General features: G+C 40.7%; 2 protein-coding genes across 5 annotated transcripts in view; one reads left to right on the forward strand and one right to left on the reverse strand.

The window, feature by feature from the left end:
* The window catches only part of tspan33b (tetraspanin 33b), an 18,324-nt gene extending 15,063 nt beyond the window's left edge, over window positions 1-3,261 (forward strand). For both annotated transcript variants that reach the window (XM_032524033.1, XM_032524034.1), the window contains exons 7-8: window positions 1,495-1,656; window positions 2,956-3,261. In XM_032524033.1, coding sequence (XP_032379924.1) covers window positions 1,495-1,656; window positions 2,956-3,024 — 231 coding nt within the window. In that variant the 3' untranslated portion in view covers window positions 3,025-3,261. The remainder of the gene's footprint in view (window positions 1-1,494; window positions 1,657-2,955) is intronic.
* A 161-nt stretch (window positions 3,262-3,422) lies between these two features.
* Window positions 3,423-12,240, reverse strand: part of ttc38 (tetratricopeptide repeat domain 38) — a 15,662-nt gene continuing 6,844 nt past the window's right edge. For 2 of the 3 annotated variants that reach the window (XM_032524027.1, XM_032524029.1), the window contains 9 exons: window positions 11,174-11,249; window positions 10,510-10,629; window positions 10,307-10,366; window positions 10,047-10,085; window positions 9,091-9,172; window positions 7,957-8,122; window positions 5,496-5,655; window positions 4,099-4,172; window positions 3,423-3,741 (listed from right to left, as the gene is read on the reverse strand). In XM_032524027.1, coding sequence (XP_032379918.1) covers window positions 3,654-3,741; window positions 4,099-4,172; window positions 5,496-5,655; window positions 7,957-8,122; window positions 9,091-9,172; window positions 10,047-10,085; window positions 10,307-10,366; window positions 10,510-10,629; window positions 11,174-11,249 — 865 coding nt within the window. In that variant the 3' untranslated portion in view covers window positions 3,423-3,653. The remainder of the gene's footprint in view (window positions 3,742-4,098; window positions 4,173-5,495; window positions 5,656-7,956; window positions 8,123-9,090; window positions 9,173-10,046; window positions 10,086-10,306; window positions 10,367-10,509; window positions 10,630-11,173; window positions 11,250-12,240) is intronic. The other variant, XM_032524028.1, reaches the window with a different exon arrangement.

The raw sequence follows: 12,240 nt of genomic DNA on the forward strand, positions 1-12,240 counted from the left end.
AACCCTAACCCAACCAAGTAGTTACAGAAACGTAGTTATAGAAACAATCCACTTTTAAACAGTTCTAACTACTACATTGGGGATGTTTCCCCAAATGTTACAACGCTACACTCTGTCTGCTATTAATTAGAAAAGATAGAATAATACAAATATCTTAAAATTGTTAATCCAAAATTATCTATCCAACATACAGCAGCATTAGTGGTCTGTCAATGCCCAAATTAAGCCAGCGTTTCTTGACAATGACACTATTTTGATTATGATAGATATACAGGTGCAGAAGCTATTTATTTTTTGCCTGAAGGATATATCTGCAGGTATGAACTGCCTGCTGGTGTTACTTCCCTTGCCTTAGGGTGAAGTAGGTTATCATGTGTAGAACTGGTATAATAACCAGTCTCTTGAGAAGGATCTGCCACTTGCATGAGTGATTGGCATGTGACTTTGAGTGTCTTGGTGAGTCAGGAGTCAGCTCCATGAGGAGATTTGCAACAACAAAATAAAATCCAGACTCAAGATACAGTCTCTAAAACTAAGCCAGCCACTGGCTTACAATAGTTACTGTGGGCACAAGCTGAAAGCTAACCAACTGGAATATAACGATCATATCCAACATGGAGCATGTTGAAATACTGTCTCATATGCAACCTACAGTAACATGACCAACCTTTGTAGTGGTGTTGGCAGTGGAGATTTACCTGTTTCAAAAATGTAAGCCCCTATTTAATGAAGATGTCATGACATTGTCTACACAGAATCTACATTTGCAGCCGCCTGCACATCCACACAAGCATAACATATGCAAATATCATACTCATGCAAGGATGAATACACACATTTGCACTTGCATTAAGGCAAATACATAACGCATGTCTACATGCACATTGCAAGTCTGCCTTTGAACGAGCAGGGCTTGTCAATATGTTGATTGTTACATGCTCAATACATAACACCTTTCTAACCTCTGTGCGCACACACAGCAGCACAGCTTACAAGCCACCAATGACAATTCCTTCTAGTTTGTGTGAAGACAGAAAATTGAATGCATGTAGGTCCATCACACTATTGATTTAACATCATGCTACATGGAAAACAGATCACAGCAACCTTTTTCCGCATGGTTGAAAAATCAATTAATTAAACAGTAGAGGAGCTGATGCATTGCTGCAACCTGCTGCTCATATCCTGTAACTGCATGGCTACTTATTGGACTGAATCGCATTTTTTGTCAATCTGACGTGATTGTGTTCCTCTTTTGCTGTTTTCTTTCCTCTTCTTTTTTCCATGTCCACAGTCAGACTTCTTCAAAACTCTCCCTTGGCTGTTATATAGTTATTAGTTATTGTTTGTCAATGCAAAGGTGAAACAGCAGCCTACCAAAAGCTTCTTCTGAATACTATTGCCAATGTTTCATGTTTTCATCGACAAAAAGAAAGACACTCACACAAATACTCACGTTTTCTGTCTCTCCGTCTTTGTCCATCTGGCGTACAGACAGTTATCAACACTATGTGCGGTTTTGGGATTCAAACCCAGAACTTTCTGGAGGCAAACAAGTCCATCTACCCGGTAGGCTGTGCGGACCAAGCAGTGATGTGGATCGAGTCTCATCTGTTGCTGGTGGGGGCTCTTGCCCTTGGTCTGGCCTTGCCTCAGGTAACTCCACACACAAGCATTTGCCTTTAGTAACTTCAGACAATTCTGGGCTGAAATGGCCCTAGCCTTGACACACACCAAACACACACACAGACGAGGCTCATCGGATTGAGCATGTAGCAAACAACATATTGACAAGCCCTGCTCCCTCAAAGGCAGACTTGCATGGTGCATTTAGACAGGACTGCCTTATAGCCCAGGCAACACTTCATCAATCAGCACCTGTCCTGAAGGAACACACGTACAAACATCAATCGGAGAGCTTCCAACATCTTCCTGCACACAATTACAGATTTTCTCAAATAGAATAAACCTTTCCTTGCACTAAAGAAAAACAGTTCTAAAATAAAAAAAATCTAATTCTAAAAGAAACAGACAGGGTGTAAGGTTAATGTGAACCATTGGGATATAACGAATTTAAAATGGAGGGTTATACCTAGACAGCAATAACTAGGCACAATGGGACAATTCATTTTTAACTGCACATTATACATTTATTACAGTGTTCTAGACCGAAAAGCTCAGGTTAATGTGCAACTGTGGTAGAAGTCTGCGTGTGAGAATGAAAGATTATGCCCCTGAGAAAGAAGCATACTGATGATTCCTTCCTACTCACTGAGCACCACTGCACACTGCCCCTCAAATCCCAGAGCATTAGGTACTGTTAATAAATCAAGTCAACATGTGAGATTTGCCATGAAATCTAATTAGCACTTATCAAAAGATGCCTTGTAATAAGTAACTACTGTCGCATTGCATTCTACCAAAGCTTGCAGCTTTGCCACTAGATCTTGATCTGATCTCTTTCACTCTCATAGCTGGCTGATTGGGTCCCCAAAGATTCTGCTAAGAGGGAAGAATGTGAATTACCCATGAGTCCTGTCGAAACAATTGCACTAGTATTCCAGTTTGCCTTGATGTGCAGGAAATCCACTGATTAAGTTATTTTTTTTTCCTTTCACTTCCTTACTAAAACTATTACTAGATTTGTCTGCACAAAAACGCCACATTGAAATCAAACTTAATTATTGAAAAGCTCTATTCAAAGCTAAGTTTGCCACTGAATGCGTTTTCTCACTGTGAGAAACACTTGAAGTTATGCAAATTAAGTGGTATAATCTCGCTAATGTGGGTATACAGTCATTTCAAAAGACACAATCAAAACAGTTTTGTCATGTCCTCTATGTTTCATCCCTGTGCCTGTTGTCCACGAGGGACCTTGAGATGCTCGGTACAGGCTGTACTGTACTGTACAGAGAGTCTGTTCTGTAATCTAAAGTGGCTGCTAATGTCCTCTAGATTGCAGGCATCGTGCTGTCCCAGATCCTGATCTCTCAGATCCAAGATGAGATTATCTCAGTGTTGTGAGAGCAGGCCGACGAAGAGGAAGAGGAGGGAAGAAAAGAACTTACAGTACTCGGCTCAGCTAGTCTGATATGTACAAGGACATCTTTTTACTGATACTGTATCACTGCGACATTGGAGTTCATTTCACATTATTTTTGTGCTGTTGCCTACAAGCATAACATTGTGGTGCGCAAGTAGTCATCACGTGCAAAATGCATGCAAAAAGTGTGTATATTTATTGGTTTTCAACATGTTTTTTTATTGACATTTGCTAATAAAATTCAAAAGAAGAAACCGATGCTGCTCTATATTGGTTAGTGATTAATTAGTGATTGATGTCAGTTATGTTAGCTAAAATTAACTCACATTAACTTTGTAAGTTAAGGCTTTTAATCATACAAATTAGCAACATGCTTTTAATATAAGCTAATGATCTTGTGAAATGTGCAGATGTGTTCACTTACAAAGCTTAAAAGGGTCCCAAATCTAATAGAGCACTGAGCTCTATATTAAAAAGAGAGGTCTTGGCCAGTGCCAGGGTTCTACCAGTTGGTAAAGGAGGCTCCTAAAGCTAAACACTGGCATATCAGATTACTGTGTTGTTTGATGGTTGTTGCGTGGGAACCGCTCTGTGCACCTTGCAATACAGTCTAGTTGTGAAGAGCCAAGGCTCTCTGCATCAGCCGCTCAGTCAGAGGAGAGCTTGGCCTCATGGCATCACGCTCCACCAGAAGACATCTGTAATAATACAAAGACATGAACACAGATGTAGAGAGAGAAGTTGAGAGGCTAACCTGATCAATAATGAAAGTAGAAACATGGTGTACAGACAGGGGATGTTGGTTACATTATGGGATCATGCAGCTTCTGTTCTATATGAACATGGACAGACAACAAAAGAAAACTTCAGTTAAGCCCCAACAGCAACTACACTGTATCATGATGAAATCCAGGGCTTCAAATAGTGCAAGAATTTCCTGTTTTCTCCTATAATCTCTCAGCAGACTTTCACATACAAACACTGAAGATACATAGCACTGAAACTGGAGAAGATTAAAGCATTCTGTTTGGCCTAAAATCCCCGTTGTGCATTACCTTCCTAGTTTCTGATGGCGCTTATTCTCCGATTTAATGGCTGCATGAATGAGCAGTTGATTGAAGATATCCCTCTGTGAACAGTGGACAGATGTAGAAATAAAATGGTAAAATACAACCCTGTCCTAACAATGTATATATAGTTCAGTGTTTCCCACACAGACTAACCAACCACACAATCAACAACGGCCCCCACACATTGCGTTTTGTTATTTTTTTTTTTAAATGCCATTTAAAAAACATTCGTTCAGCTGCATTTCCTTTTCTCCGTCCCTCCACACCACCACACACACACACACACACACACACAACACACACACACACACACACACACACACACACACACACACACACACACACACACACACACACACACACACACACACACACACACACACACACACACACACACCACACACACACACACACACACCACACACACACACACACAGCCCCTCCCCTCCCCTCCGTGCCCACAGCATCTGTCTCCATGAAAACAGCGTTGCCAATTTAGACAATTTGTTGCTAGATTTAGCGACTTTTTTCCCTGAAACGCGACTAGCAACAAATCTGGCGACTTTTGTACAGAAAGTGCGGCAGAACTGCGCACAGTGTGCATGCAGGTAGAAGGGGAGAGGGGACAGGGTGCGGGGGCAGGTGTGGGCAGGAGAGACAGGGGGACGTGACGGGAGAAAGACACAGCTGAGCTGGCCCTGGGCAAGCCAGCCTTCTTTTACAATTCTTAATTGATCTTTCTCCCTCCCTTTGTAGAATTACTGTGTTTACTTCATAGTAGGCTAGATAGATAGATAGGATACCCAATTAAAAATTATAAGGTAAAATAAATTACTGTATTGAACTTGTGATTATTTGGCTACAGATTTCTTTTTCTTTCTATCTACCTTGCTGACACAACCACTAAACTTTATGCAAATGGTTGCGTATGAAGTCCCCCCCCCCCCCCCCGCGCACCACAAATTGCTGTGGGAAAAACTGTTTAGTCTTTTAAAACCTTTTATGCTATCCTGTATAAATGTATACTGTTGCACCTTCGGGAAAGGTTTTCTGAACACAAACAACAAAGTCCATCAGCATCCATCGCAGATTCATTATTCATGCGTCGGTGCACTGTGCTCCAAACACTCAAACGATGTAGTATGGACAGAAAGGCTTTGGCTCTTATGCAGAGTGTTCATCTCTGGCCTTTTTTAAACTAACCGGAATTTCTGTTTTACTCAAGAAAACACAATGTGATCAATGATATAGAAAGAGAAAAAAGTCAAAGTAAAGCTCAAGGCTGGATGCTTTTGCAACTATGCATAAGAGCACGGCTCCTTGGTTTGGACTTGATTTCCTTTGTTGTTTGCTTTAAGATTAGCCATTTCTGGGGACCTTACCTGTGCATCACTGCCACCTATATCTACCACGCGGTAGCGTAAAGGGTACAGTAGCTCCACAGCGCGATTGTAGTTGCCCTGGTCGTACTCCATAATGGCCTGACACATTGGAACACCTATAGTCCCTGCCAGCTGATGTTGCTGATTGTCGCCTGGATCTCTGGGAAGAAAAGGAGCGGTTTATAACAAAAGAAAATACAATTCTTGGTATAGCCGGAAGATTTAAAATCTCTTGCAGGGGCAGCAAAGGTTTTTGGAGGGATGAGGTTTGATTTGTTGAGGAATGTACAGCATATACATTTTATTCTGTTTTGTTATTTAATATTTGTAATCTATATACCACTTTCCTAACTTTTTCACAAATGAGGAAATGCCACAAAGCACAATGCATATTTATTAAATTCATATGTGAGACCAGTAGTAAACAATTTCTAAATGGAGTTTTTCCCGGAAAATACAATGCAAATACATGCAATCTTCTAAAATCCAATATGTGATACTAGAGATTGTAAACAAACAGTGTTAAATGAACAATAAACAGGACTTTTACAAACAATACAGGACAACAAGGATTTATAGGTAACTTCACACAACTAGGCTCCTGTTATTTCTATAGGGGAAAGGTTAATTCAATGAAAGCTGTGAATGATGCTAACCAAGGCATGTCATTTCCTTCATTAAAAACACAAAAACAAATTTCAACAAAAAAGCTCCAGGTTGGTTTATTTCTATTACTGACGGACAGATGTATTGAGAGTATTACTCTACTGAACAGTGAAGGGCTTGAACACCTGAGTGGGATTCGCTTTAGAGATGTTCCGATACCAATACTAGTATCGGTATCGCCTCTGATACTGCCTAAAACGCTGGTACCGGTATCAGGAAGTACTGGAGTTTATGCATCGATCCGATACCAAGTAATAAAGCCCTGAAGAAAATCTACGTTAAAGTATTTTATGTTCTTTTATGTTATAACTGACTGTCAAACAGAAAACGTTCAGTGGCATTCATTGTTTGTTCATGTTTCACAAAGAGTTTACCCTGAGCGACAGCAAAGACAGAGATCATATCACATCCATACAGGGATGGTAGTATATGATACATTGATATTGGATCAGTACTCGGTATCGGCCGATATGCATGTATCAGGTATCAGAATTGGTATCGGGAAGCAAAAAAATGGTATATGGTATAAAATGGTAATTCTGTAAGGTCAAAGATTCAACACTGTTGTGGGGCTTTTCTTGGATTAGCTAATGTTTAGAGTCACTGCCTTTGAATGTAAGTGGAAGTATGTGACATTAATTATAGTAAAATATGGAATCAAATAAGTACCTGACCTAATACTAGTAGTACCTAAATACTACCTGACCAAGGTGGTAAACGTGCAACGGTAAATATGTGAGCGATGGAATTAATTTAATACAAAGCTCAAACGTGTCCCCATGGCTTGCCTGATAATTCCAAGTAGAGCTGTGTTTAAGAGAACATTTGTGTGTCTTACTTGGGATTTCACTTTCAAGAGCTGCTTTTCCCTAATCTGGCTCTGCCCTTCTACCTACTTCTGCTCAATTTTAAATTTCCTTCAGTACTACATCTGGGTTTGCGGTATATTGTTGGGTTTTCTCCGGACAAATATTTGGTTTCGATAACCTTCTGTGCGTTCCGTACTAATGGTGGTGGAGAAAGATGGGAGCGAAGCCATTCAGTCCGTTGTGGCGATGCTTAAAGTTGTGGCGAGAAGTAAAGGCGGGCAAGAACAATCTTTGCTGAGCTTTGTTGGTGGCCATGATGTTAAACGGGGTTCGGGAAAAGTTTGGTTTCCCAGCTCGCTTCGTCAGTGATGAAGGAGTTGGCTAAGGCTAACGCTAATGATGCTAAGCCAACGTCACGACCAAACGTTATCAATTGGTTATGGCAGATCCAGAATGGCTCGGGGCAGATCCAAAAGTTTTAAACTTCAGAGTACCTGCCTTCAAGGAAGTTAACACTTGTCAATGGAGAAAGGCCAGACTCTCTGTACTATGAAATGTACCATAGTCTGGCAGGACCGGGCTAACATTTTCCCTGAAGGTGCATCATTCCCAGAGTCTTGTGACTTGCATTATATTACGCAACACAGAAAAAATAACTGGTTTTAAGTGGCAGCGGCTTTTCTGTTGGCTGTACGTCTGACATAATGGAGAGCACAGGATGTCCGTGGTCGGGATGGCAGAATACATTGTAAACCGCCCAACTCCACAGAGGCAGCACATGCTGGTAACTCTGCTAAAGAGGGAAGACCCTGGTCTCGGAGATGGAGTGCAGCTCTGAATTCTTTATTCTGGCTGCATCTGCTCTCGACCTCGCCATCTGACGCTCAGCCTTGTTTCTGTCTCCGTTTTACATAAGCCTGTGTGGCTCTTATGTAACGTTGAGTGTTGAGGTGTGCAGTGTAGAGAAGAAATGGTGCAGAACTTACTTAGCTAATTCCTGGAGGCCCTCCAGCAGACGCTGAGATGTTCCGCTCTCTTTAGCTCCCAGCGATGCCATGAGGAAGTGCATGTCGTTAAACAAGGTCACGTGATCATCGGTGTGAGGCTGTGTTACCTGGAGCAGCTCTCGCCAACGGTCCTTCACGCACACACCTGACACATTCACCATCACAGACACACAAATATTACTGGAAGGCCACATTAAGGCCAGAAATTATAAGACACATTTTTAAAAAGCCTAAAAAGTGGTCAGAGGTTCTGCAAATTCCAGCTGTTACCAAGACAGCACGTTTAGGTAACGATTAATGAGCTACTGTGTGATAAATGATATTATTTCACCTCATTAGCAGTTTCATTTAAGACATGCTATCTTAAATTATCTCAAATGAGACATTGCAGTTGCCCTTCAGCCAATAAGCAACACATTAACAACAGCATCTTCATCTCGCCAATCAGTGTAATTTTGATGAGTTTTAATCAAACTCCATTTTAAATGAACACTTTTATACCTTTGAAAATACAGTCAATTGACTGTTCAACAGTATCTGCTTTAAATAGTTAAATTGATTATATGAAATTTTGGGATTATTCATTACATTTACGTTTTTTTTAATGATGAAAAATTGTTTTAATTATGTTTAGTTAGCACAAAATGCAAAAAAGGAGGAATGTAATAATAGTTCAATAAACATTGATATATTTACCATTTATTGTGATTCATGTAACCCCTTCATTTAGGTGACTCATGTATGGCATTGAATATGTGCATCTCTGTACTACTCAGACTACCACGTATCCCTGTGATATGATAATGCTTGACCCTGAGGATGGATAAATAACAGGCTCTCACAGCTATCCTCCATCAAATGAGCATACAGTACTTGCACTTAGCATACATGTGTTGATTTGAGTCTGTCAGCACATAAATGACTAAACCTACAGAAAGACAAGTGTGTCCTAAAAGTGTTTATTTGATCAAGAATTGCCATCACAGCATCCAAGACATCGTACGTGATAAATGGACCGTAAGACTCAAACTCCCTTTCCAATTTCCTGAAAAGCAGACAGTGATTACATTGCCAAGGATACCTTGTGTATTCCCATATTAGCCTGTATCTTACCCTCCATTTCCAGTCGCCAGAGCATTGAACAGGCATCTACAGTGTCCAACATGGATCCTGTGGCTTTGCAACGTCTGAATACCTAATACAGGACAAACTTTTATCATTATTGTTATTAACTTTTATTCATTATTATTACACCTTTGAACACTGCAGACACATGCAGCTGAATGAATATAATTTAAAAAAAAAACAAGATTATGTCTTGCTGGATTCCCCTGATGTGAACTGTTAAAAAGGTTCACAAAAAATGGGTCTTGACATGTTTTTGACTTTCATTTGCACACAATTGCCTTCTTGACTTACAAGAAGCAACAAGGTCCGTGTAACGCTTATCAGTTCAATTTTCAAAGTACAAACGGACATTTCCACCTTGACAAATAAAAAAATTGGATCTTTAACGTGTTTTTCCAATTTTCTGTTTTTATTCAGAGGATCAGAAATTTAGTAAATTCAAAAAATGCGTCTTGGCTCCCATTATTCAATACTGCAATGATATTCTCTCCCTGGTTCCGCCTACTTACGAACAATTGGGGCTCGATGTTTTGTATGTATTTTTCCTACAACTTCGCCTTCCAGGCTGCTAACCCTAACGTAACCCTAAACATCACCGTTGCCGCGCTGCCTGGAAGGAGACGTTGGGGGCAAAAAACACCAAACACTGAAAGAGGGACAGAATCATTGCAGTACTGAATAATTGGAGCCCAGATGCAATTTTGTAATATTGTAAATTTCTGATCCTTTGAATAAAAACGGCAAATTTGAAAAACAGTTTAAAGATCCAATTTTTTAATTTGTCAATGCGGAAAAAAAAGAAAAATTGGATAGTTTAACCTTATTTTTCTGTTTTTTCAATCCATTGTGTGCTGGTACATGCAGGGCTCTTGAAGGTACTGAGTGTGTACAGTATGTGCTCGGACAGGTACACCATTAGTTTTGTTTTGATGCAAACCAACCTGAGAATCGTATATTTGCAGAGCAGCTTCGTATTGCCCCTGTAGAGGAGAAAGAGGTGAGAAAGATGATTTTACATAACTCCATGCTTGAGAGATAAGCGGGGTTGATACATTGTGTTGCACAGATGCAAAGATAATCTTACAATATAATCAACTCCGGATTTCAAATTCCCCGGGGGAAAGGATCTCATAAATACAAGTTCCACAAACAATCACTGCCAACTGTTCGCTTGACTGAGAAAACTCATTATAATCTTTACCTTTTCAATGAAGTATAGAGCCCAATGCCAATAATTATGACTGGCCAGCACGTCAGATACCTGGAAATAAAGTACACACATTTTAAATGTTTTTCCTAGGGGTTTTTTCAATTTGTGATTTAATTCAGCAAGCTTTAACAACCTGTACAAGTTCCCGAATAAATTAATCAGAAAAACACACTGCTGAGAACGAAAGGTTGTACCTGCCAATCTTTCTCTCTACTTTCCATGAACTTCAAGCCTTTGTCCATCTCTGCCTTCATCTCATAAACATGGGCTACAGAATGGACAGCCCAGGCATCATCTGGAGTCAGAGCCAGACCCTGCACCACAGAGTTCAACAGTTTGAATGTGATGTAATGTAACTGTTCTTGATACATTGATACACTGTGGCCGAGGCTGCATCATCAGATGGTGCAGCATCGGGGGCAACCTAGGGTTCAGTGTCTTGCCCAAGGACACTTCGACATGCAACTGGGATTGGCCCACCAACCTTCCGATTGGCAGGCGACCGCTCTACCACTGAGACACAATCGCCCCATGAAGGCACAATGCTGCTTTCTTACACCAGAAAAAGTATAAAATAAAATAATTGCATGCTTGAGTCTCAATTACTATCTTTTGTTTCATCTAAGATGTGTACAAGGATCACTTTTCACATGAAGCCTCATGAAGTATGGATTACCTGTTCAGCACAGGAGAGTCAAGCCACTGAGGGCTGCATGAGCTGTTATTTTGGTGTTTGACAGCAAATTACTTGCTGGATTGAACTGACACAACCAGTGCAGGCACAGACAGCCTGCACCACCCATTTACAAAAATGACTAAAGCGTGTACAACAGACCATAATGGAGAAGAAAATCTCACCTCCATGGCTACTTTCTCAGCCTGGTCATAGAGGCGAGTCTCCAGGAGACCAAAGGAATACAGTCCTTTCAGATAGCTGAGGGCACAAACCACACATAAAACACAGAATGGAAGGAACTTTTACTCCCCAATGCAGTTTATGAAGAATGATGAAAAGCATCATTGGTTTTGTGCCTCAAGCTATAGCAATGGCTATGGGCCATAAATGTTCCACTCCTGCCCTGACTTTTCCTAAAAAACTATTCTGGACATTCCTATATTGACATGAAAGAATAACGTTTAGTTTTTTACAAAACTATTTGCCAGTAGCTGCGCAGACTAACGCTGGTACTCCCCTCCGCAGCCAAATTGACACATCTGCATGAAGGCCGCATTTAGACAATTAATGGAACACAGAAGCTTATTTGCATGGCAGGATTCACCCACAAGCAATTATTATAATCTGTACACACTACGGTATCACACTAAGGTAGTGAAGGCCAACAATATTAATTCTTTAGTGTGTGTAAAATATCAGAAATGAAAGAGAAACAATTTCATTTGAAGAAAACATGTACGTTTCTAAATACTATTACTTTCATAGCTTTGTGTGGATGTGCACGATCAGATGGTAGGTTGTGTGCTGACTGTTAAACTGAAAGACGCGCTGGCCCTCGTTTACCAACCTAACATAGAAACCAGCGCAGATATGAGCACAGAAATCCTCCTGAGACCGGCTTCACGTGGAATTCATGGAAGGTTCGTATCACACCAGTCAGAGCGTAAGAATGGTCGTACGTTGATAAATTGCAGTGGCTGGAAACGAGCGTAATTTAAATATCACGCCCCTATATATTCTCGGGTTTGAGGCCTCGCCCCTACCGTTTACGACACGGCCAGACGTTATCCGGCTAAGAAGCGGCACTTTTCAAAGGTGGAGACTGAAACCCTGACCTCTCAGTTCAATCTGCAGTAACGTGTGTCCTATTGGCAGCCTAAAAACTGGTATTAGGCTGTAGGAAGAATTTGGAATGGAAAGAGATCACTGATGCGGTCAACAATGTTGCCGTATTAAATTGGACTCCAGC

Source organism: Etheostoma spectabile, chromosome 8 (assembly GCF_008692095.1).
Source record: "Etheostoma spectabile isolate EspeVRDwgs_2016 chromosome 8, UIUC_Espe_1.0, whole genome shotgun sequence".
Lineage (NCBI taxonomy): Eukaryota > Metazoa > Chordata > Actinopteri > Perciformes > Percidae > Etheostoma > Etheostoma spectabile.